The sequence below is a fragment of the Pelodiscus sinensis genome, chromosome 2, assembly GCF_052426305.1.
Source record: "Pelodiscus sinensis isolate ZL-2025 chromosome 2, ASM5242630v1, whole genome shotgun sequence".
In the NCBI taxonomy this organism is placed as follows: domain Eukaryota; kingdom Metazoa; phylum Chordata; order Testudines; family Trionychidae; genus Pelodiscus; species Pelodiscus sinensis.
Window position 1 is genome coordinate 3,183,855 of NC_143053.1, and position 25,945 is coordinate 3,209,799.

The 25,945-nt window shown below is 52.0% G+C and overlaps 1 protein-coding gene across 1 annotated transcript; it reads right to left on the bottom strand.

The window, feature by feature from the left end:
* Positions 1-103: 103 nt before the first annotated feature.
* On the bottom strand, positions 104-24,248 carry LOC149525221 (uncharacterized). The gene is made up of 6 exons (XM_089775919.1): positions 24,109-24,248; positions 20,647-20,944; positions 11,981-12,141; positions 11,306-11,603; positions 846-1,024; positions 104-405 (listed from the first exon to the last, which is right to left on the bottom strand). Exons 1-6 carry the CDS (start codon positions 24,191-24,193, stop codon positions 104-106), a joined length of 1,323 nt encoding a protein of 440 aa, XP_089632045.1. The 5' UTR covers positions 24,194-24,248.
* Positions 24,249-25,945: the final 1,697 nt, after the last annotated feature.

Genomic DNA, 25,945 nt, shown 5'->3' on the forward strand with positions numbered 1-25,945 from the left:
TCAGAGGGGAAGAAGCCATGCTATAGCCTAGGCTGGCAATGAGGCCCAACCCCTGGGCCTGAGCTGGGAGAAGTCATCTTGCTGCAGGCAATGGGGAAGCAGCTCACATAGGGTTGTCCTTGCCATGGTTCACTAGGGAATCCCCCACGTGGATCTGGGCTCCTTGCAGTCTCTTCTCACAACACTCCTCTTCCCTGTTCTTCACAATCACCATGGAGATAGAATACCGACTGCCCAGGTCCACGTTCCACCACGGCTCTATGTCAAAAATGGTGAGGCTACAAGAGCCTTGTTTATAATTCCCATCACGTTTTCCATCCACGGCCCTTCCAGGCTCAGCATCTCCAGCATCGTCCCTGAACGTGGACGACTGAGTGGCCGGACATCCTAGCGCCAAGTTCTGAGCTGGAATCAGAGGGCGAGAAGAGGGGAGGTGGAATGTGCCCATTGCCGGAAAGGGTGGGGCTCTATGAGACCCTTGTCCAACATGGAGTTAGAGCTTCTTCCTGGCAGGGACACACAAACCAGGCACCATGACAGAGCCAGATTCTCAGTGGGAGCCAGAAACCCAGGGATGGGAGTGAGAAAAGGTTGGCGCTGGGGTCTCATCCCACAGAGAGCCTCTCTCAGCCACCATGTCCCATACCCGGCTGGAACTGCTCCCAAGCAGGGATGGGCCACGATGTTCACACATGGAGCCTCCCTTGTGAGCTGTAGCCCACGCCCAGGTGAGCAGTGAGAAGAGAAAGTCTCCCACGGTTTCTGCTGCCTCACTAGGTTTCTGCCGCCTCACTGGCTCACAAGGGACTGGGGTATAACATGAAAGGGAACAGGTTTGCAGTCACATTGCACCAGCTTCTTACCTCCTGGGGGTGGGGCACAGCCCTGAGATAGAACCTCGACCTCACACAGGGAGAGAGACTCCACCCTGCCCGGGATTACAATGGTGACATAACGACCCTCCAAGCCATTGCAGCAGATGGTGCTGACGGATCCAGGTCTGCTGTCAGTTATGGTCCCGCAGCTAAAGGAAAGAGCAGAAGCCAAGAAGACAGAATAAGTTAGATGTGTTCAAATGCCAACACCTACTGAAATTCACCCCCAGCGCTTAGGGAAATAACAGAGTCCATCTCAGAACTATTCATGCTTTTATAGAGAACTCTCAAAGGATGCTTGAGGTCCCAGGGGACTATAAAAGGGCAAATATTGTTCCCTGTGACAAATTCTGGACCAATGAGCCCAACTTCCGTGCCTCATAAAACACTGAAATAAATTATCGAACAGTTTGAAAGCAGCGGGAGGAGAATACTGTGATATGCCACAACTGATACGCACAAATGAGAAGTCCAAATAGTAAAATGGGTAAACTAGAGTGCCTAGTTTTAAAGGAGGAGATTGATATAATAGGCATCACAGAAACTTGGTGGAACGAGGACAATCAAGGGGACACAGTCGTACAATATATATCGGAAGGTCAGAACAGGCCGTGCTGGTGGGGGAGTGGCACTATACATGAAAGAAAATGTAGAATCAACGAAGTAAAAATCTTAAAGGAACCAAAATGTTCCATAGGATCTCTATGGATAGAAATTCCAAGCTCCAATAATAAGAATATAGCTGTAGGGATATATTATCAAACACCTGATCAGGACAGTGATAGTGACTATGAAATGCTAAGGGAGATTAGAGAGGCTATCAAATTTTAAAAAAATCGATAGTAGTGGGGATTTCAAGTATTCCCATATTGACTGAGTAGACGTCACCTCAGGAAAGGATGTAGAGATAAAATGTCTTGATACCTGAAATGACTGCTTCTTGGAGCAGCTGGTTCTGGAACTCACAAGGGGAGAGGTTATTCTTGATTTAGTCCTAAGTGGAGCACAGGATCTGGCTCAAGAGGTAAATATAATTGGACCGCTTGTAAACAGTGACCATAATATAATCAAATGTAACATCCCAACACTGTGGCATTTAGTTTCAGAAAGGGGAGCTACACAAAAATGAGGAAGTTAGTTAAATAGAAGTTAAAAGGTACAGTGACAAAAGTAAAATCTCTGCAAGCAGCATGGAAACTTTTCAAAGATACTATAATAGAGGCCCAACTTAAATATATACCCCAAGTTAAAAAAACACAGTAAGAGAACAAAAAAAGTGCCACCGTGGCTTAACAACGAGGTAAAAGAAGCAGGGACAGATAAAAAGACATCTTTTAAAAAGTGGAAGTCAAATCCTAGTGAGGAAAATAAAAAGTACCATCAACTTTGTCAAGTTAAGTGTAAAAATATAATAAGAAAATCCAAAAAGGAGTTTGAAGAACAACTAGCCAGAACCTCAAAAAGTAATAGCAAAATGTTTTTTAAGTACATCAGAAGCAGGAAGCAGCTAAACAACCAATGAGACCCTTGGATGATGGAGATGCTAAAGGAGTCCTCAAAGATGATAAAGTCATAGCAGAGAAGCTGAATTAATTCTTTCCTTCAGTCTTCACAGCTGAAGATATTGGGGAGATTCCGAAACCTGAGCCATTATTTTTAGGAGACAAATCCGAGGAATTGTCCCAGATTGACTTGTCAGTAGAGGAGGTTTTGGAATTTATGGATAAACTTAACAGTAACAAGTCCCCAGGACCAGATGGCATTCACCCAAGAGTTCTGAAAGAACTCAAAGGGGAAATTGCGGAACTATTAACTGTGGTTTGTAACCTATCCCTTAAATTAACTTCCGTATCTAATGATTGGACGATAGCTAACGTGATGACAATATTTAAAAAGGGCTCTAGAGGTGATCCTGACAATTATAGACCGGTATGACTAACATCAGTACCGGGCAAATTAGTTAAAAGTATAAAATTGTCAGACACATGGATGAATATAATTTGTTGGGGAAAAGTCAACATAGTTTCTGTAAAGGGAAATCATGCCTTACTAATTTATGAGGACTTTGAGGGGGTCAACAAACAAGTGGACAAGGGGGATTCAGTGGATACAATGTACTTAGATTTCCAGGAAGCCTTTGACAAGGTCCCTCACCAAAGGGTCTTAAGTAAAGTAAGCTGTCATGTGGTAAGAGAGAAGGTCCTTTCGTGGACTGATAACTGGTTAAAAGATAGGAAACCAAAGGTAGGAATAAATGGTCAGTTTTCTGAATGGAGAGAGGTAACTAGTGGGGTCCCCCAAGGATCTGTCCTGGGACCCATCTTATTCAACTTATTTGTAAATGATCTGGAGAAAGGGGTAAACAGTGAGGTGGCAAAATTTGCAGATGATACCAAACTGCTTAAGGTAGTTCAGACCAAAGCAGACTCCGAAGGGCTTCAAAAGGATCTCACCAAACTAAGAGATTGGGCATCAAAATGGCAAATGAAATGTAATGTTGATAAATGTAAACTAATGCACACTGGAAAAAAGTAATCCCAACTATAAATACACAATACGAGGAGGACTAATTTAGCTACAAGCACTCAAGAGAAAGATCTTGGCGTCATTGTGGATAGTGCTCTGAAAACATCCACTCCGTGTGCAGCGGCAGGCAAAAAAGCAAACAGAATGTTGGGAGTCATTAAAAAAGGGATAGAGAATAAGACAGAGAATATCTTATTGCCTCTGTATAAATCCATGAAATGCCCTCATCTTGAATACTGCATAAAGCTGTGGTCTCCTCATCTCAAAAAAGATCTATTGGCATTGAAAAAGGTTCAGAAAAGGGCAACAAAAATGAGGAGGGATTTGGAACAGGTCCCATATGAAGAGAGATTAAAAAGACTGGGACTTTTCAGTTCAGAAAAGAGGAGACTAAAGGGGAGGATATGATAGAGGTCTATAAAATCATGACTGGAGTGGAAAAAGTGAATAAGGAAACTAATATAAGAACTAGGAGTCACCAAATGAAATTAAGAACAGCTCATGCTTATTAAGAACTTATCTTTAACAGGCTAATAGAAGAGGGAAGGGAGCATTAGATGTGATTTGTCTAGATCAGGGCAACTCAACATATGGCCCATGGGTCACATTCAGCCCGTTTGTTTGTGGCCCGTGGTGCGGTTTGGGTTTACACGGGGATCAACACGCAGCTCGTGGGTGGGAGCCAAAACAAAAAAGTCGTCAATATAATGGCCTTCTGGTGAGATGTGTTTTAGTAGTTACATTCCTGGCCTGTCATTGCTCACTAAAAGTGCTGCCATATGGGTGGAAGTCAGGCAAGTATTACGATCAGCAGAACTGACGTAAATGGGGCCTGTGTGTTGTGTGTAGTCTTGCCTTAATGTTGTATTTGTGCCCATCAGTGTGAAAGAAGCTATTTGCATATATTTGTATGTCTATCCAACCACACTTAAGTTGTGACACGTCATGTGCTGTGAATATCACTGTGGCCCCCAGGACTTCCAAAGTTGAGTAGCCCAGCTCTATATTTTAGGACGGCTTTTGACAGAATCCCATGCAACACTCTTGTCCTAAGTAAACTAGGGAAAGACGGTCTAGGTAAAATCATGATCAGGTGGGTACACAAGTGTTGAAACACACGCCAAGAGGAGTTAACAATAGTGAATGGTGAAATTCAGGGGCTTTATCTAGAACACTGGTCCCCAACGCGGTGCCCGTGGGCGCCATGGCGCCCGCTGGGGCATTTATGTGTGCCCACCTAGTGACCAGAGCCATTCTTGCACCCTGGGTGTCCGGTGCATGCGTGGCCCCCACCCCAGCTGCGTGCCCAGCAGCCCCAAAAGGTTGGGGACCACTGAAAGGAAGTTTCAGGGACTGTTCCCTTGGGCACTGTTCTATAATTTCATTAATGACTTTGACATTGGCGCATAGAGTAGGGTTATAAAATGTGCAGGTGAAACCAAGCTGGGAGGGGTTGTAAGAACATTGGGAGTAAGAATGAAAAAGCAAAATTATCCTGATAATGCAGGGAACTGGCCTAAAAAACTAGAAGGAGAAATTCAATGAAGGAAAAAGCTGTTCCTAGGAAGGTGACACATAGTGGGGGGTACCTTGCTGGTTGCTATGCTGGGCAGTGGGTTGTGAGTTACCTCCACTGGCTGCAGCACGGCCCAGCAGGGCAGGGGATGAGTCATTATGCAAGGTGGCTTTGAACCTGTCTGACCAGTGATCTCCCAGGGAGTGGAACAATGGGAAGAAGGGGAGTGGAGCCCTGGCTGGAAGTGAGGGAGTTAGGCTTCTGGCTGGTATCATGGAGGAAGCAGCCTAGGCAATGGGCTGGGATTTAGGGGCCTAGGCTCCCCCATCTCAAGGGGGGCTGAGGCTTCCTAGGCCTGCCCTGTAACCAGATTACATCTGTGCTGTGCTGTATCCTGGAGAAGCAATAAACTCCCTCTATTCTACTGGCTGGTGGAGTCTGTCCGTGCCACTACGGGGGTGCAGGAGACGGGAAAACCCCAATGTGCCGTCACAGAAGGAAAATGTCTTTCCCTTTTATGGGAGTTAGACAAACATTAGACCCACTCAGCTCTAAGATATGTTCTGAGGGCTTGTGGCAAGTCATTACGGGATACTGTGAAGAAGTGGGCTGTGCCCATGAAAGCTCACGTTCCCATTGTCTTTAAGGTGCTACTAGACTATTTGTGGTTGTTAAAGTTTTTCCAGGTTTTGAATTGTAACATACTCACTTCCTGTTCTACTAACACTGTGGAGGGGAGACCCCCTTCCCGTTGGAACTCAGGAAGGGCAGTGGGTTCTAGTGGGTTACAGCTTGGGCAGATACATCTGGGTTTTCTGTAATAACAGACCAGGCTTCTATGTAAGAACATTGGCCAGACTAGGTCAGACCAAAGGTCTATGTACCCCAGTGGCCAATGCCGGTTTCCCCAGAGGAAATGCACAACAGGCAATCATTGCGTGATTCATCCTGTCACCCTTTCCCCGCCTCCGGCAAGCAAAGGAGAGGGACATGCAGAACATGGTGTTGGATCTCTGGCCACGTGGGCTAATAGCCACTCTGGCACCTATTCTCCATGAACTGATCTAGTTCTTTTCTGAACCCTGTTATAATTGTGGCCTTCACAGCATCCTCTGGCAAGGAGTTCCACAAGTTGACAGTGAAGCAATACGTTGAATCTTTTATTCCCTTTACTTAGGGAGATCCCCAGGAAAGACAACCTAGGAGAGGGGTCTGGGAGGGAAGAAGTTCCAAAGGGGAGAGTTATAAGTGCCAAGCCCCTGTGGGGGAGCTGCCCCCAGCAGAAATCCTTCACCAGACAGTGGCAGGTGCTCCAGATCACACAGTAACACCATGAGGCTCTGGAGAGCAGCTGCCATGCTTTGCGCTCTGGTCTAGATTTACTTGGCCCTGACTCAGCATGGGGGGGGAAGGAAGGGATGGCCCCTGGGGGTGGCTTCCTGACCCACCTTTCTGCGTATCAGCATGGGGAGAATGGACACTTTAAGAGATGCTGCCAGCCCAGCAGTTCCCCCCTCAGCCCCATTGAAACAGGGACCAGCTGGGTTCCCATTTCTATCAGCAAGGGCTGTTTCCCCTGAAGCTAATTACTGACGGACATGGTGGATTCTCCTTCCCCTGGAGACCTGGGGATGGGAAAGGTCCCTCCAGGCCTCAGGAGTCTCTGGAGCCAGGAACCCCAGTTCCTATTGGCTCAGGTGTGATGATTCTGCAGGAGGAACAGCTGTGAGGGCAGAGACAGAACAGGTGGGGCTGGAGAGCTCTCAGCTGTTCTGCATCATGCAGGGAGCTGGAGGGGAGGAGAAGGGTGCAGAGCAAGTATCATAGTGGGGGGGAGGGGCTGAGCCTCCCCAAGCGGCCTGGCATGGCCCTGCCCATGCTGTGCCCTCAGGGCTCCTGAGCTCCCCGTCCCTTCCCACTGTTTGTATCTTAGATGCCTATATACAAATGCAAGAAGTATGGGTAATAAGCAGGAAGAACTGGAAGTGCTAATAAATAAATACAACTATGACATTGTTGGCATCACAGAGACTTGGTGGGATAATACACACGATTGGAATATTGGTATAAAAGGGTACAGCTTACTCAGGAAGGACGGGTGGGGGAAAAAGGGAGGCGGTGTGGCCTTATATATTAAAAATGTACACGCTTGGACTGAGGTGGAGATGGACATAGGAGACAGAAGTGTTGAGAGTCTCTGGGTTAGTCTAAAAGCGATTAAAAACAAGGGTGATGTCATGATAGGGGTCTACTACAGCCCACCTACCCGAAAGAGGCTTTTTTTAAACAACTATCAAAATCATCCAAAGAGCAGGATTTGGTGGTGATGGGGGATTTCAACTATCCAGATATATGTTGGGAAACTAACACAGCGGAGCACAGACTATCCAATAAGTTCTTGGACTACATTGAAGACAACTTCTTATTTCAGAAGGTTGAAAAATCTACTGGGGGAAAACTGTTCTAGACTTGATTTTAACAGATAGGGAGGAATGGGTTGAGAATTTGAAAGTGGAAGGCAGCTTGGGTGAAAGTGATCATGAAATCAGAGTTCATGATTCTAAGGAATGGTAGAAGGGAGAACGGCAAATTAGAGACAATGGATTTCAGGAAGGCAGATTTTGGTAAGCTCGGAGAACTGGTAGGTAAGGTCCCATGGGAAGCAAGACTAAAAGAAGAAACAACCGAAGAGAGTTAGCAGATTTTCAAAGGGACATGGTTAAAGGCCCAAAAGCAAGCTATTCCGCTGTGTCGGAAAGATAGAAAATATGGCAAAAGACCACCTTGGCTTAACCAGGAGATCTTGCATGATCTAAAAATAAAAAAAGAGTCATATAAAAAAATGGAAACTAGGACAAATAACAAAGGATGAATATAGGCAAACAATACAGGAATGCAGGAGCAAGATTAGAAAGGCAAAGGCACAAAACAAGCTCAAACTAGCTATAGGCATAAAGGGAATCAAGAAAACATTCTATAAATATATTAGAAGCAAGAGGAAAACCAAGGACAGGGTAGGTGCATTGCTCAGTGAGGAGAGGGAAACAGTAACAGGAAACTTGGAAATGGCAGAGATGGTTAATGACTTCTTTGTTTCGGTCTTCAGTGAGAAGTCTGAAGGAATGTCTAACATAGTGAATGCTAGTGGGAAGCGGGGAGGTTTAGAAGATAAAATAAAAGAATAAGTTAAAAATCACTTAGAAAAGTTAGATGTCTGCAAGTCACCAGGGCCTGATGAAATGCACCCTAGAATACTCAAGGAGCTGATAGAGGAGGTATCGGAGCCTCTAGCTATCATCTTTGGAAAATCATGGAAGACAGGAGAGATTCCAGAAGATTGGAAGAGGGCAAATATAGTGCCTATCTCTAAAAAGGGAAATAAAAAACAACCCAGGAAAATACAGACCAGTCAGTTTAACTTCTGTGCCAGGAAAGATAATGGAGCAAGTAATTAAGGAAATCATCTGCAGAGTTGGAAGATAGTAAGGTGACAGGGAACAGCCAGCATGGATTTGTAAAGAACAAATCTTGTCAAACCAATCTGATAGCTTTCCTTGATAGGATATCGAGTCTTGTGGATAAGGGAGAAGCGGTGGAAGTGGTAATACCTAGACTTTAGTAAGGCGTTTGATACGGTCTCACATGATATTCTTATCAATAAACTAGGCAAATACAACTTAGATGGGGCTACTATAAGGTGGGTGCAGAATTGGCTGGATAACTGTTCCCAGAGAGTAGTTATTAACGGTTATTAACAGTTCACAATCCTGAACAAGTGGGGTTCTGCAGGAGTCTGTTTTGGGACCAGTTCTGTTCAATATCTTCATCAACAATTTAGATATCAGCATAGACAGGACGCTTATTAAGTTTGCAGATGATACCAAGCTTGGAGGGGTTGCAACTTCTTTGGAGGATAGGGTCATAATTCAAAATGATCTGGACAAATTGGAGAAATGGTCTGAGCTAAACAGGTTGAAGATTAATGAGGACAAATGCAAAGTGCTCCACTTAGGAAGGAACAATCAGTTCACACATACAGAATGGGAAGCAGCTGTCTGGGAAGGAGTACGGCAGAAAGGGATCTAGGGGTTATAGTGGACCACAAACTAAATATGAGTCAGTGTGACACTGTTGCAAAAAAGCCAACATGATTCTGGGCTGCATTAACAGGTGTGTTGTGAGCAAGACACGAGGAGTCATTCTTCCGCTCTGCTCTGCGCTGGTTAGGCCTCAATTGGAGTATTGTGTCTAGTTCTGGGCACCGCATTTCAAGAAAGACGTGGAGAAATTGGAGAAGGTCCAGAGAAGAGCAACAAGAATGATTAAAGGTCTAGAGAACATGAGCTATGAGGCAAGGCTGAAGGAATTGGGCTTGTTTAGTTTGGAAAAGAGAAGATTGAGAGGGGACATGACAGCGATTTTCAGGTATCTAAAAGGGTGTCCCAAGGAGGAGGGAGAAAAATTGTTCTTCCTGGCCTCTGAGGACAGAACAAGAAGCAATGGGCTTAAACTGCAGCAAGGAAGGTTTAGGTTGGACATTAGGAAAAAGTTCCTGTCAGGGTGGTTAAAGACTGGAATAAATTGCCCAGGGAGGTTGTGGAATCCCCATCTCTGGAGATATTTAAGAGCAGGGTAGATAAATGTCTATCAGGATGGTCTAGACAGTATTTGGTCCTGCCGTGAGGGCAGGGGACTGGACTCGATGACTCTCGAGGTCCCTTCCAGTCCTAGTATTCTGTGATTCTATGTGACTTGGGGAGGCTGTGGCTGCTGGCTGCCCAGGACTCCGGGATTGGAGGCATTGAGGCTGGCAGATGAGGTTGGGGTGCTCTGGGCATCTGGGGAGGGGATTGAGAGAAGGGGGACCACAGGGAGAAGGGGAGGAGCCTGGGGCTAGCCTCCCCAACAGCCACTTCACTTGCTTCCCATTAGGAGGATTGGGGTAGAAAGTTGGGGGAGGGGGGTACCTGTCCAGGGAAAGGGGAGAAATGGGGCAGGAAAGGAAGGCAGCAGGCAGGGGTGAAGTCAAAGAGGGGATGAGCCATAGGGTGGAAGGGGCGTCATGCTACCCTGGCAACTCAAAAAGATGGTGCCCCCCACTCATACTACAGCTCCGATTCGGGGTGTGTTTGTAAGCCAAACGGGTGGGGCTGTACCTCTCCCAGGCTTGGAAGGTACCAGGAATGGATATAAAGTGCCATGTGGCGGACTCCATCTTGGTCTTCAATTCTGCTCCTGATCCCACATGCAGCCTTGCGAGGAACAGAGAGATGGGAAGGATTGTCGCCCCGTCCTGACATAGCATGTACACGAGAGAATTTTAAGCCAGCAATTTGTAACATCTCTGCTGAGAGCCACATCCAGAACTTGGTGACTGGTGCATGGAATATATTTTCCTTAACAACCTCACTCCTCTCATACTTTTTCTTTCTTTGTTTTTAAATAAACCTTTAGACTCAAGGGCTGTGTCTAGACTGGTAAGTTTTTCCACAAAATCATCTGATTTTGCGGAAAAACTTGCCAACTGTCTACACTGGCCGCTTGAATTTCCGGAAAAGCACTGACAATCTCATGTAAGATCGTCAGTGCTTTTCTGGAAATACTATGCTGCTCCCGTTCGGGCAAAAGTCTTTTTTCGAAAGACTTTTGCACAAAAGGGCCAGTGTAACCAGCACAGTACTGTTTTCCGCAAAAAAGCCCCGATCGCGAAAATGGCGATTGGGGCTTTTTTGCAGAAAACCGCGTCTAGATTGGCCACGGACGCTTTTCCGCAAAAAGTGCTTTTGCGGAAAAGCGTCCTGCCAATCTAGACATGCTTTTCCGAAAATGCTTTTAACGGAAAACTTTTCCGTTAAAAGCATTTTCAGAAAATCATGCCAGTCTAGACGTAGCCTAAAGGATTGGCCCACCGTGCTCTTGTGGGTAAGAAAAAGTGTAAATTGCCTGGGAATTTGTGGCTAGTTCTTCGGGACCGGGAGAACCCGTACAGGGTAGCTGAGAGTGGGTTCTATCACCCCTTACCTATGGATAAGGCCTGGAGCGGACTGTGGCACAGAGAGAGCTGGGGTATCTGAGGGGGTTTGCTCGTGAGGCTTCCTACTGGCCAGATTGGCAGCTGAAGCGCTCGGTGTGACTGGTGTGTGGCCTGTTTGGGAAGGTGTCCAGTCTGGGGCTGTAAGCAGCCCTGCTTTTGAGCAGTGTGCCCTGAGTGGACCCTCAGTGGTGCCCAGATCCGGACGATCACACCCTGCACCCCTGCAAAGCACTCAGCACCAGGCAGTTCGGAGGGGAAGAGGCCGCACCATGGCCCTGACTGGCTATGAACCCCAAGCTTTGAGTCTGAGCTGGGAGAACTCAGCTCACTGCAGACAGTGAGAAAGCGACTCACAGGGGGTTGTCCTTGCCATGATTGGCCAGGGAGTCTCCCACGCGGATCTGGGCCCCCTTGATTCTCTCCCCACAGCACTCGTCTCCCCTGTTCTTCACGATCACCACGGAGACGGAATACTGACTGCCCAAGTCCACGGTCCACCAGGGCTCTGTGTCGAAGCGGGTGTGGCTGCAGGAGCCTTGGTCATAACGCCCTTCACTGTTTCCATCCACGGCCCTGCCAGGCTCGGCTCGGCCAGTGACGTCTTCGTGCGTGGACGACTGATTGGCCGGACGTCCCAGCGCCAAGTTCTGAGCTGGAATCAGAGGGTGAGAGGAGGGGAGGTGGGACGTGCCCGTTGCCGGGGGAGGAGGGGCCTCTAGAAGCCCTTTCTCCCACACAGACCAGAGCCATTTCCTGAGGGTGACACACAAACCAGGCACCACGTGCGAGCCAGGTTCACAATAGGAACTTGGGCCCTAAGGACAGGAACGACAGCAGGGTGGTGCTGATGTTCACATGCAGCCCCTCCCACCTACCCCTGCCAGCTGCAGCCCACACCCAGGGGAGCAGTGGGAAGGGGCGATGCTCCCAGGGTTTCTGCTGTCTCGCTAGGCAGCAGCTGTCACAGAAGGGACTGGGGTAAAGCATGAAAGGGAACAGGTCTCTAGTCACATTGCTCTAGCTCCTTACCCCCTTGTGGTGGGATACAGCCCTGAGATAGAACCTCGACCTCACACAGGGTCAGAAACTCCTCCCTGCCCGGGATGACGATGGTGACGTAGCGGCCCTCCAGCCTGTTGCAGCAGATGGTGCTGAGGGATCCGGGACTGGGGTCGGTGATGGTCCCGCAGCTAAAGGAAAGTGCAGACGCCAAGAAGCCAAAACAAGATGGAAACATCCAAACCCACAACGCCTGGTTAAATGGACCCTACGGCACTTACGGTGAGACTGGCCCAGCTACTCCCGAACCACAGTAGTGGCAGCGATGGCCGAGCCCTTTTCTATCACTAGGCCCCGGGGCAGTTGCCTTCCTGGGCCCCCTGTCAGCAGCCCGGGGCAAACGTCACTCGGGGATGTCGTCTGGGCAGAGTTGTGTGTAAGACGTGGGCAGTAACTGACCCACTTTACTTGGCCCTGGGAAGGGCTCAGCTGGAGCACCGTGTCCTGCTTCCCACCCCCCACTTCAAGAAAAGATGTGGAAATTGGGAGAGACGCTAATGGGCAGCAACTGAAATGACAAGCTGCCTCAGGGCACAGGCTGAAAGACCTGGGCAGGTGTAGTCAGGAGGAGAAGGCTGATGGGGGCAGGATAACAGTCTTCCGACAGGCCACAGGGTGGTCACAGGGCAGCAGGCCCCTCAGGAGGTCGGGCACCCAGTCTCCTCGCGACAGGCTCCCCTAAGGCGAAGGGGCCAACTCAGCTCCACCGGGTGCAGTTAATTCCCTGAGTGACTGGGAGCTGCCAATTAGCTAGGTGGCTCCTGGCACTAGGGCAGGGCTGTGGGGCTCAGTCGCACGCACCGATCACAGAGGAAGCTCCTAGCACTGCAGGGCTCAGGGCAGCTGCTCAGGGAGCGCCCCAGGAAATTCAACCTAGGAGAGGTGTTCAGGAGGGAAGAGGCTCCAAAGGGGGAGCTACGAGTCCCAAGCCCCTAAGGGGGAGCTGCTCCCCGCAGAAATCCCTCCCCAGACAGCGGCAGGTGCTCCCGATCACACAGTAACGCCATGCGGCTCTGGAGAGCAGCTACCGTGCTTTGCGCTCTGGTCTAGGGTGACTTGGTCCTGCCTCAGCATGGGGGGGATGGAAGGGATGGCCCCTGGGGGTGGATTCCTGCCCTGCCTGTCTGTGAATCTGCAAGGGGGGCAATGGACACAGCCAGCCCAGCAGTCCCCACCACAGCCCCATTCCGATAGGAAAAAATGGTGACTTGCCTTTGTAATAGTTGTTCTTTGAGACGTGTTGCTCCCGTCTGTTCCAGCGCGGTGTGCCTGCGCTATGCGCACAACTGCCGGAATGCTTTTCCATACTGGCTTCGTTGGGTCGGCTGTGGAGCTCCCCGGAGCGATGCCAGCGTGCTGCACTGTACATGACCCTGCCAGCCCCATCACCCCCCACTTCCTTGTTGCTGGCTACTCCATCAGTGAGAAAGGAGGGTCTGCCATGAGATTGATAGCCCCTTCATCCAGTCTGGTGCTGCTACGAACTGCTATGAGGAGTTACATGATGGCTTAGTTCTGTTGATGTACAATGTGAGCGCTCACCTGACTTCCAAAGAGTGCAGCCGTGTCTCCTGCAGACTCTGGTGATGTTTGGGAAGGAAAACTCGCAGAAAAATGTCCTGACCTGTGTGGAAGGTAGAGACACTTCCAGGAGACAAGCTGGGTGAGAGCAACGCTGAACCTGGTCTTTATGGAACACAGCGTGCGGAGGTTCTGACGTGGCGATGCAGAGTTCCGATGCCCGTCTATTGGAGGGGATGGCGACAAGGAAAGACACTTTCCATGAAAGGTAAAGAAAGAAACACCTTGCTAAAGGCTGAAAGCGGGATCCATGAGTGTCAAAAGGACCAAGTTGAGATCCCAAGTAGAAACCGGGCACCAGACCAGCAGGCAGAGGCTATCCGTACCCAAGAGAAAGAGCGCGACAACCAGGGGACTCGAGAAGACGGGGTGACCAGCCTCACCTGGATGAAAGGCCAAACTAGCTGCCAGGAGAACCTTCAGTGAGGAGGTGTAGCTGATGTTTCAAGAATATCAGGCACTCCAACCCTGGGGAACAGAGGCTGACGAGGACACCAGGTTATGCTGGCGTCAGCAACAGGCGAAGTGCTTCCATCTTATCAGATATGTGAGCCAAGTGGAAGGCTTCCTACTGCTCATAAGAACTGGATGAACCAGCTTAGGGCAGGCCAGCTTGGAGGAGGGGAGGTTCAGCCATGGAGCCACCGGGCTGTGAGATGGAGACAGCACAAGTCCAGGTGGTGGAGATGACCATGGTCGTGAGTGATGTGGTCTGGGAGCAGGGGCAGTGGAACGGGCGGTTGAATAGATAGGTCCACAAGGGTGGGGAACCAGAGCTCAGGTGTCAGAATGACAACCAACCTGTCCTTGTGGAGACTGGGGAGCACCGCGTGGACCAGCAGAAATGGGGGAAGGGCATGCAGCAGGACGTCCACTATAGGATCAGGAATGCGTCCGCTAGGGACCCTGGTCTGAGGCCCCAGAACGAGCAGAACCGTGGGTGTTTCTGATTTCCCCAGACAGATCTCTTCTCTACCTGGGGCAACCCCCATGCTTGGGGAACAGTGTGAAGGAAATCTGAATGAACCAATCACTTGTGAGCCAGGAAACATTGGCTGAGATGGTCCACCAGCTGATTTTGAACCCCTAGAAAGTAGGACGCCTCCAGGTGAATGTGGGCTATACGCAAGTCCCACAGACAATGGGCTTTGGTACAAAGGGGGCGGGGGATGACCTGGCTCCGCCGTATTGATATAATACATGGTGGTCCTGTTGTCCATGATGACTATCATGGAGTTACCCCAAAGGTGGGGGGAGCAGACATGAAAGTCGGACTTCCTGAAGCTCATGCACATTGACAAAGAAGGACAACTCCTCCTCCTACCACATCACTTTAGTGGTGAGATCCCCAAGGTGAATACCACAATCCAGAGCAGATACATCCATGACCAGAGACATCATAGGTTGTGGAGTGTGGATGGGAATGCTGAACAGAATGCTGTATGTTGGAGGGCAGAGATAAGGTCCAGAGTGACCTAGACAAATTGGAAGACTGGGCCAAAAGAAACCTGATGAGGTTCAACAAGGACAAGTGCAGAGTCCTGCCCCTTGGGTTGGTAGAATCCCAAGCATTGTTACAGGCTGGGGACTGACTGGCTAAGTAGCAGTTCAGCAGAAAAGGACCTGGGGGTTACATTGGATTAGAAGCTGGAGATGAGTAAAAGACACACCCTTGTAGCCAAGAAGGCTAATGGCATATTAGGTGCATTAGGAGGAGCATTGCCAGCAGATTCAGAGCAGTGATTATTCCCCTTTATTCTGCACTGGTGAGGCCACATCTGTCGTATTCCATCCAGTTCTGGGTCCCCCATTACAGAAAGGATGTGGACGCATTGGAGAAAGTCCAGCAGAGAGCAACCAAAATGATTAAGTCCTGGGGCCCATGATTTATGAGGAGAGGCTGAGGGATTTGGGCTTATTTAGTCTACAGAAGAGAAGAGGTAGGGGGGATTTGAGAGCAGCCTTCAACTTCCTGAAGGGAGTTCCAAAGGGGATGGAGGGAGGCTGTTCTCAGTGGTGGCCGATGGCAGAACAAGTTGTTATACTTTCAATGGGTGATGTCTAGGTTAGATATTAGGAAAAACAATGTTACTAGGTGAAGCACTGGGATGTGTTCCCTTGGGAGGGAGTGGACTCTCCGTCCTTAGAGGTGTTTCAGTCCCAGATTGTTAGAGCCCTGGCTGGGATGATTGAGTTGGGGTTGCTCTGGGCAGGGCGCTGGACTCAGTGATCTCCTGAGGTCTCTTCCAGCTCTATGATTCTATCAACAGGAGTAAAAGCCCTTGTCCCTGAAATCCTAAGGACCCTCTTTCACTGTGCCCAAGTCCCGGTGAGTGTGCACTTCCTGAAGTAGAAATTTCTCCTGAGAAGGGTCCCTGAAGAGGGATGAGCAGGGTGAGGGGTGGGATGGCACGTGAGAACTCAGTGGGGTTGAGTAGCCCTCTTCCATTGTCTGAAGGACTCAGTGGCCCAAAGTGATGGACTCTCGGGCACAGTGAAAATGGGACAAACAGTGGAGGAAAGCCAAGGAAGGATCCGGCAGCATCGGTGCTCCATCCTCATGCCTGGAGTCCTGTGGCAGGGAGTCCTTATACTTCCAGAGGGAGGCCCATGGTTTATATGTGTATTGACTCAGGAGAGCTAGCTGGTTCGCTATCCAGAGTACTAACCCCTTCGTGGAGTGGACCTTACGGCCAAACAAGTCAAGGTGCTTCACATGTTTGCATTTGGGCGCTCGGGTCTGATGACTCTGACACCCCATTTCATCCACCACCTCCAAGACCAGGGAATTTAGCAGACGGTGGGTGAAAAGGTAGGTGACAAAGTATTCCTGCTGCACCCCCTTGGCAAGAACCTGGAGTGGCACGAAGAAAAAGACCAACATGGCGAGTGGGACCAGCGCTGAGAATACTGTGTTGAAGGCCGGTGCTGGGACAAAGACGCACACTCCAAATAGCGGCAATGGGATGAAGGTCCGTACTCTGCAGAGCGATGCCAGACCTCGGTACAGTGCCGGGAAATCCCCTCTGTGCTGGAAAACGGTACCAAGACGAAGAGGAACATCGACAATTCCTGGACAAGGCAGAACTCGAGTGGCACTGTGAGGCCTCTTGATGTCATCCACAGGCACAGCTGGAGCGTTGCGAAGACCCTGAAGCCGACAAGATCTGCTCTCCAAAGCAGCCCTGGAGGGAGAACGGCTCCAAGGGGACCGGCTGCGAGAGCAATGCCGCAAGTGTGACTGATGCGGCAAGTCAGGCAGGGGCTGGAATTGGTGGGACTATCGTGGCCAGATTCCCCCGTAAAGGCTGCTGGGAAGTGAAGGCCTTGTCCCACCATGGGGACTGCGTCATCTCGTTGAGGCCTCGTATGGCCTCGAAGGTGTCCTGTGGGAAGGACAGGCCCATCGCCAATGGTTCACCCCTCGGAGACTCCAAGAGGATGGGACTTGGTGCATAGGAAGGGCAGGGCGGTTCGGTGCCGTGTGTCCAGGAACACTAAGGGGCTGCCAACACCACAGGTACAGAGGGAGCGGCCGGTGATGGACACGCCAACGCTGAGGACCTGGCCGCTTAGGAAGGCTGTGCCGGGGAGTGAGAGTAGCGCCAGGTGGATGCCGCAGGGGAGCAGTGGTACCAAGGGGTTTCCTTTTTACTGCCACTCCTGGATCCAAAGGAGGCGTGTTGTGCACTGAAGCACTTGGCACCAGATTCTCCATCTGAGATCTCAAAGCAGATTCCATGAGGAGCTGCTTCAAGCAAAAGTCCCACTCCTTTCTGGTGCAGGGCCTGAAGGCCTTGCAGATCTCACCTGTCCATCCAGTGGCCTTTCCCCAGGCACCGGAGACACAATTCGTTGCAGGGAGGAGGGTCATTTAAGGCAAGACCTGCAGGGTCTGAATCATAGAATCACAGAATCCTAGGACTGGAAAAGACTCCGGAGATCATCAAGTCCAGCCCCCTGCCCAAAGAAGGACCAACCCCAACTAAGCCATCCCAGCCAGGGCGTTATCAAGTCAGGACTCCTCTTCTCTAACCTTCATCACCCTCCTACGGAAATCATTTTTCCTACTATCCAACCTAGATCTTCCCTTGTGTAACTTGAGCCCATTGCTCCTTGTTCTGCATCCGTCACTACGGAGAACAGCCTCTCGCCAGCCTCTTTGGAACCCCTGTAAAGGGTTCCACCCTTCAGACAAGCATCCTTTGGTGGCTGAGGGGAGTCTTACAGTCTCTACTCACCTGTGTACAGGTGAGGCAGCATCCAGTAAGAGGCCGGAAATCAAGCTTCTTTCGCCCGCCCCTCTGTGTGGCTTGCAGGGGGGGGACTCCAGTAGGGAGCTCAGGCTTTGTCCACCCCATCACAACCCCCCTTTGGGTAGCTGAAGGCTGCTCTCAAATCCTCCCTCACTTTTCTCTTCTGCAGACTAAACATGCCCAAATTCCCCAGCCTCTCCTCATTGGTCATGTGCTCCAGGTCCTGAATCATTTGGGGACCAACTGGCTAAGTAGCAGTTCAGCAGACAAGGACCTGGGGGTTACAGTGGATGAGAAGCTGGATAGGAGTCCACAAGGTGCCCTTGTAGCCAAGAAGGCTAACGGCGTATTGGGTGCATTAGGAGGTGCACTTCCCAACAGATTTAGGGAAGTGATTATTCCCCTTGCAGTCCATTTATTCAATCCATACTTCCTTATCTTGCTGCCAAGAATACCGTCGGAGACGTATCAAAAGCTTTGCTAAGGTTGAGGTATATCACGTCCACTGCCTTCCCCATGTCCACAGAGCCAGTTACCTCATCATAGAAGCTAATCAGATTGGTCAGGCACGACTTGCCCTTGGTGAATCCATGTTGACTATTCCTGATCACTTTCCCCTCTTCCAAGTGCTTCCAAATGGATTCCTTGAGGATCCCCTCCATGATGTTTCCGGGGACTGAGGTGAGGCTGACTGGTCTGTAGTTCCCTGTATCGTCCTTCTTCCCTTTTTAAAGATGGGCCCTACATTTACCTTTTTCCAGTCATCCAGGACCTCTCCCGATCTCCACGGGTTTTCAAAGATAATGGCCAACGGCGCCGCAATGACATCTGACAACTCTCAGCACCCTGGCACCTTGAAGTCTTGGGACCTTGGCCTGCCTTGGGCCCCGAAGAGAACATGGGCTAGAAGGGAAAGTCCCCTTCACCTCCAGCTGTGAACACCAACACTAACTGAACAACTACTAATCTAACCGGACACCCAGCACAGAGCTGGTTGCGTGAGGGATACGAGGGACTTGCAAAGCAAGAGAGCCACGAGCTCCAACAGCCGTCGATGGCGGTAGGAAGGAAATGAGGGGTGCTTGGGTCGGCAGGGCCATATACAGTGTGCAGCACCAGCGCCGTTTCAGGGAGCTTCACAGCCAGCCCAAGGGTCACAGCTAGGGAAAAACTTCCGGTAGTCGTGCATGCGGTGCGTATGCAACTTAACTGGAACACGTATGAGCAAGCACACCAAGAACTACCCAGGTTCACATTGCTATCAGCAAGGGCTGTTCCCCTAACACTAATTGCGGGGGGACATGGTGGATTCTCCTTCCCCTGGAGCCCTTCGGTCAAGGCCGGACACCTGTTGAACAGACACGCTGGAGCTCACAGAGATTGCGGGCTCAGCACAGAATCACTGCGTGAGGGTCCCTGGCCCGTGTCACACGGCAGCTCACACCAGGGGCTGGGGAAGGTCCCTCCAGGCCTCAGGAGTCTCTGGAGCCAGGAACATCAGTTCCCGGGGACCCGGGTGCGAGGATTCAGGAGAACGGCGGTGAGGGCAGAGACAGAACACACAGGGGCTGGAGAGCGACGGCTCCACCCTGCACGGCCCAGCAGGGGGCGCTGTGCTCAGTGCCATGCAATTCCCTTCCCGCCCAGAGCTCAGATCACCACTGCCGGGGCGCAGCTAGGAGGGGAAATCTGGGTGGGGCCTGACCTTCAGGTGGGGGGGCAATGCTGGGAGGTGCACAAAGGGGGCAGTAGGGAGGAGGGCGGCTCCCTCCCCACTTCCACCTGCCCCTTGCTGCTCAGCAGGCACAAGAGGAGTGAAAATACAGTGAGTGCTCAGCACCCCCAGACGCCTCCCCGACCATCTGCATCCCCCCCGCCCTCTGCTCTCAGCTCTTCTGCAGCATGCAGGGGGCGCTGGAGGGCAGCGGGAGGACAGTGGGGAGTGAGTATTATCGGGGGGGGGGGGACTCTGAGCCTCCCCAGTCAGACTGGCGTTGCCCTGTCCGTGCAATGTCCCCAGGAGGGCCTGAGCTCCCAACCCTTCCCGACCTTCCTGGCTCAGGCTGGGGCTGGTGCCCCCAGACGACCTGCCATATGGGACTTGGCGAGGCTGGAGATGATGCCTGTCCAGGGCTCTCCGGTGGGGGCACTCAGGCCGCTGGGGCCAGCAGACGCAGTGGGGATGTGCCAGCCTCCAGGGCTCATCCAGACTACGCTAGTGTCGAAAGAGGATATGCATGGAATTTGCACATCCTCTTTCGACACTCTAGCGTAGTCTAGATGAGCCCCCAGAGGAGGAGGGAATGGAAGAGGAGGACTAGATCCTGGGGCAGAAGTGGCAGAACCAAGGACTAGCCTCCCCCTATAGACAGTCACCTGCTCCCTATGAGGAGCAGCCGGGGCAGAAAGAGGTGGGGGGAAGGGCACAACTAGGGAAAGGAGCAAAACTGGGCAGGAAGCAGGGAGCCAGGAATGGAAAGTGGCCGTGGAGGTGGGGCAAAGAGGGGATGAGCCCTGGGACAGAACGGGAGTCCTGCACCTCCAGCAACTCGGGAAAGACAGTGCCACTCTGTTTACCCTACAGCTGAGAGTTGCCTGGGCCGGGAAGCCAAGCGGGTGGGGCTGCACCCACCCTGGCCCAGCTGTGGCTAGGCCTCTGCCCCACCTGCAAAGCACTCTCCGCCTCAGGCAGCTTAGAGGGATCAGGCCCTGTGCTGGGCCTGGCTGCCAATGAGACCCGACCCCCGTGCCTCAGCTGGGAGGACTCAACCCACAGCAGACAATGGAGAAGAAACTCACATGGGGTTGTTCTTGCCGTTGTCATCCAGGGAGTCTCCCAGGTGGATCCGGGCCCCCTTCAGTCTCCTCCCACAACACTCCTCTTCCCTGTTCTTCACGATCACCATGGAGACATAATACCGGCTGCCCAAGTCCACGGTCCACCACGGCTCTCTGTCGAACCTGGTGTGGCTGCAGGAGCCTTGTTCATAATACCCGACACGTTTTCCATCCACGGCCCTTGCAGGCTCGGCTTGCCCAGTGTTGTCCTCGAACGTCGACGACTGCGTGGCCGGACGTCTGAACGCCAAGTTCTGAGCTGGAATCAGAGGGTGAGAGGACGGGGGGCTCCTTGTACCACATGACAGAACCACTTCCCAGTGACCACACACCAGGTGCTGCGTGAGAGCCAGGCTCACAGTGGGAGCCGGGCCCATGGGGCTAGGAGTGACAGCAGGGTGGTGCTGGGGACTCAGCCCAGAGAGAGCCTCTCTCAGCCACCACCTCCTGCACCCCGCTGGTGCTGCTCCCCACGGCAGGGATGTGGCTGGATATTTACAGGCAGACTCCCCCAACTGCCCCTGCCAGCTGCAGCCCTTGCCCCCATGACCCGTGGGAAGGGAAGAGTCTCCCTGGGTTTCTGCTGTCTCATTAGGCCAGGATGTGGCCCGGCTGGATCTGTCCCACCAAGCCATTTGATCCAGCCCATGGCCTGCCTTGGCAGCAGGGGTGGGGGCAAGAGGCTACACGCGCTCCCCGGGTACCGATTGGCTTGGGGACGGGGTAGCGGAACAAAAGCCTCCGCCCCTCCCTCCACTGTGCAGCGCGTAGACGGAGCTGCCAGGGGTTCAAAATGGCTGGCGGTTCCCTGTGCACGATGCGCACACACGCCCCTGCCCCCAGCAGAGTGGATTGGCCTGGGGCAGGGGAACGTGCAAAATCTCCCCCGCTTCCTCTCAGCCAGGGGCGTGCGGCACATTGGCCTGGGGGTGGGGGAGCACATGCGAAGTCCCTTGCCCCCCAGGGACGCACGGCCCTGAGCAGCGCATGGAGGGAACCCCTGTGCCTGGGGCTCCGGCAGGAGGGAGCCTCCCTCAGGACCCCTGTTGGGCTGCTGGCCGGGAACCTTCTGAGGTAAGTGACTCCCAGCCAGAGCCTGCCTCCGGCACCTCAGCCCCTCCCACTCCTGTGTGCCCCAGGTCATCACCCTCCCTCTTCCCTAAGTCACCACCCAACTCCTCTGCACACCGCCCCCGATCACAGTGCCCTCCCAGACCCTGCACCCCTTGCTACACCCCCCAGTCAAAACTCACTCCTGCACCCCTACTCCCTCCTGGACCCAGCACCCCAATCCCCTGCCCAAGGTCACAACCCCCTACTTCACCTCAACTCCCTCTGGGTACGTCTACACTACAGCGCTAGTTCGAACTAACTTAGTTCGAATTAGTTAATTCGAACTAAGCTAGTTCGAACTAACGCATCTAGAACTAAAAACTAGTTCGAACTAGCGTTTTGCTAGTTCGAACTAGTAAGTCCACATTGAGTGGACTCTGGACAGGGCTTAAGGATGGCCGGAAGCAGTGCCGGCAGGGCATAAAAGGAGGACTTAGAGCATGGAGATGCTGTCTCAGGCTAGCCGAGGGCTGCGCTTAAAGGGTCCCGACCCCCACCCCGGACACACAGTTCTAAGGGGTGCCCCGCTTGCAAAGAAGTTCTGGCTTGGAGTGCCCTGAGTGCCCACACTGGGCACATCACACCACTCGGCCATCAGCCCGGCTGCACTTGCCGCAGGCTGCCATCTGGGGAGAGGGAGTAATTGGGGGGCTGCAGGAGAGCTTCCACCCCCAGAAGCCCGCAGAGCCAGCCCAGTCCTCCCCATCGGGGGCTCGTACCCCATTCCTCCCTCACCTCCTTCCACTTACCCTTCCCTAGCCCCCCTTCTTATTGATGTACAAAATAAAGATAACGTTTCTTCCAACATTGACTCTGTCTTTATTGAACAAAACTGGGGGGGACTGGGAAAAGGAGGTGGGAGAGGGGAAGAGAAAGGCTGGGAGAGGGGAGGGCAACTAACATGATCAGGGGTTGGGAACAGGTCCCAGATGAAGAAAGGCTACAGAGACTGGGACTGTTCAGCTTAGAAAAGAGGAGACGGAGAGGGGACAGGATAGAGGTCTCTAAAAGAAGGGGTTGGGTGGAGAGGGTGCATTCAGAAAAGTTCTTCCTGAGTTCCCATAAAGAAGGACTAGAGGACACCAAAGGAAAGGAATGGGTAGCAGGCTTGAAACTAGTAAGAGAAAGTTGTTGTTCTTGACAAAGCAAATAGTTAACCTGTGGAACTCCTTGCTGCAGGAGGCTGTGAAGGCTACAACTAGAACAGAGTTTAAAGGGAAGTGAGATCAAGTCATGGAGGTTGGGGCCATGGAGTCCTATTAGCCAGAGGGTAGGAGTGGTGTCCCTGCCCAAAGTTTGTGGAAGGCTGGAGAGGGATGGCACGAGACAAATGGCTTGGTCATTGTCTTCGGTCCATCCCCTCCAGGGTCCCTAGGGTTGGCCGCTGTTGGCAGACAGGCTACTGGGCTAGATGGACCTTTGGTCTGACCCAGGACGGCCATTGTAAGCTCAGGGCTCAGTGTCGGGGGTCTCAGTGGACCCCCTTGATTTTCATGCACACCTGGTACTGGGTGGCCAGGCTGGCAGCTCTCCTGCCCTAGACGGCCACTTTCCTGTGCCTAGTGCGGAGATCGTGGACGAGGTCCACGATGTCCGCACTAGCCCAGGAAGGTGCCCGCCTCTTGCGGTCCAGGGCAAACTCCCGGGAGCCGCCAGCCTGGTCCCGGCAAGAGGGGGTGGGCTGGGGGGCATCGGGTGGGTGGCTCTGTGCCGTGCCAGGTGCAGGGTCTGCTAGCTGGGTGCTGGCAGGCTTGCACCTGGCACGGGCACCGTAGCCAGCCCGTGCCCCTTTAAGGGGTCCGGGGCCGGGAGGGGGGCATAGAGTTTCCCTGGTGTTGGCCAGAGTGGCCACCAGGGAAACCTGGGGAGGGCTAGCCTCCCACTAGTTCGAACTAAAGGGCTACACAGCCCTTAGTTCGAACTAGCTAGTTCGAACTAGGCGTTAGTCCTCGTAAAATGAGGTTTACCTAGTTCGAACTAAGCGCTCCGCTAGTTCGATTCAAATTCGAACTAGCGGAGTGCTAGTGTAGCACCTATTAAAGTTAGTTCGAACTAACGTCCGTTAGTTCGAACTAACTTTGTAGTGTAGACATACCCTCTGAGACTCCATACCCTCTCCTGCACCCCAGTCCCTGTCCCTTCTGCACCCAGCCTCTGTCCCAAACCCTGCACCGCCTCCGTGCAGAAGTGCAGCCCTTAACCACTTTCCAATATCTTGGAGTAGCCTGCCAAAAAAAATTAAAAAAGAAGTTGGCCCAGCAGGGACTGGGGTGTAACGTAACAGGGCACGTCACTGTGCCAGCTCCTTACCCCCTGGCGTTGGGGTGCAGTCCTGAGAGACCCCAGGCTCTGCGAGGATCCCAATCGCCATCCACAGGCACCAGAGAAGCGCCATCCTCGCACTGCCAACACAGGAGATCAAAATCAGCTACGGTCATGGCGCAGTTCAGGTGGCACCTCCCACCCACGGCTGGGCCTGATTTTTCCAAGAAGGAAACTGAGACACAGGGAGCAGCCAGATGTCTAAGATCCTGAAGCGGGTGTGGGGCAAAGCTGTGGCTGGAACCAGGGTGCCTGACAATCTATCCCCCTCCTCTGCCCACTGCTCCATCTCACTGTGTGTGACCATGTCTGCTGATGAGTTTCCACCAGGGAGGTTTGACGTAGATTAATTTAATCATTGTGTGACACTATCAAAACGTAGTGATTCCACGATGATTTGATGGCTGCAGGCAGTGTGTTTCTGGCCCCACACCCGGGGAGCCCCCGCCACCTGTGGGGAGCTGGCTCCCCCCGAGCACTGGCTCCTGCCTGCCCCCCTCTGCTTTTGTGGGAGGCAGAAGGAGGAGAGGGGTGTAGACGGCTCTGCGGAGCAGGTCTGCCCGGAAAGTCTGCTTAAAAGCCAGCTCCCCCCGTGTATTGGCTCCCACCGGCTCCCCTCACCCTCCACGCTGCTCCCTGTTTACCAGAGGGACCAGCACAGGGGCGGAAGGGGGAGAGGGGCCAGAGAGCTCCATGGGATCTGATGCTTCTGGGGAGGCAGCTTAAAAGCCAGTTCCCCATGGGCACCGACTCCCGTCACCCCCCTTTGGCCTCTGAAACAGGGACAGCGGAACGCGAGTAGCCAATAGGATTAACCAATAAACCCAGTCTGATCGGTTCATCTACTTGACTACACGCTCACATTCCCCGTTTCCACTGGCCTCGTGAGGACATAACTTGGCGCATCCAGTGAACCTGCCTCAGCGTGTCTAGATCCTTTCACACAGGGCCTTCCCCATGGGGCAATCAGGTTTTGTACACCCATCAAATCGTGGGCTGGGCAGAACCACTCAACCGAAGAGCATTGAAAAGTTAAAGCTGAGACTCTCTAGCCAAATCTTTCTAGTTTCTCTGGAAATTCACCTGCTATTAGGAATACAGCTCCCATAGTTGGAGTTGAGAGCACACAGTGGTCATGTAGGGCAAGTACATTTCCGAGGTTTTGTAATGAAGCAACAAACAAACCCTGGAAACCCAGCAGATTAAATATCCAATCGTAGCATCATAAATTTGTTTTAAACCTGCTGCCTAGTAATTTCAGTTGGTGACTTCTGGTTCTTATATTGTGGGAATAAGTAAAGTTTCCTTAGTCACTTTTTCCATATAGACCTCTGTCCTATTCCCCCCTTAGTCTCCTCTTTTCTAAGCTGAAAAATCCCAGTCTTTTAATCTCTCTTCATATGGGAACCATTCCAAACCCCTCATCATTTTTGTTGCCCTTATATATCTAAGGGTATGTCTACACTACCCCCCTCGTTCGAACTAGGGGGGGTAATGTAGTCATACGGAGTTGCAAATGAAGCCCGGGATTTGAATTTCCCAGGCTTCATTTGCATAAAGCCGGCCGGCGCCATTTTTAAATGCTGGCTAGTTTGGACTGCGTGCCGCGCGGCTACACGCGGCACGAACTTGCTAGTTCGGATTAGGTTGGAACGAGGAGTACAGCTAGTTCGGAATAGGAAGCCTAATCCGAACTAGCTAGTTCGTGCCGCGTGTAGCCGCACGGCACGCAGTCCGAACTAGCCGGCATTTAAAAATGGCGCCGGCCGGCTTTATGCAAATGAAGCCCAGGAAATTCAAATCCCGGGCTTCATTTGCAACTCCG

What these genes read in the sequence shown, in the direction of transcription:
- LOC149525221 (XM_089775919.1), bottom strand. Translation starts at nt 24,193, where the DNA reads ATGGCGCTTCTCTGGTGCCTGTGGATGGCGATTGGGATCCTCGCAGAG. An exon ending in AACGGCAAGAACAACCCCAT is followed by an intron (nt 12,142 to 20,646) that starts GTGAGTTTCTTC and finishes ACTTTCCTTTAG; the next exon opens with CTGCGGGACCATCACCGACC. An exon ending in CATGGCAAGGACAACCCCCT is followed by an intron (nt 1,025 to 11,305) that starts GTGAGTCGCTTT and finishes TCTTTCCTTTAG; the next exon opens with CTGCGGGACCATAACTGACA.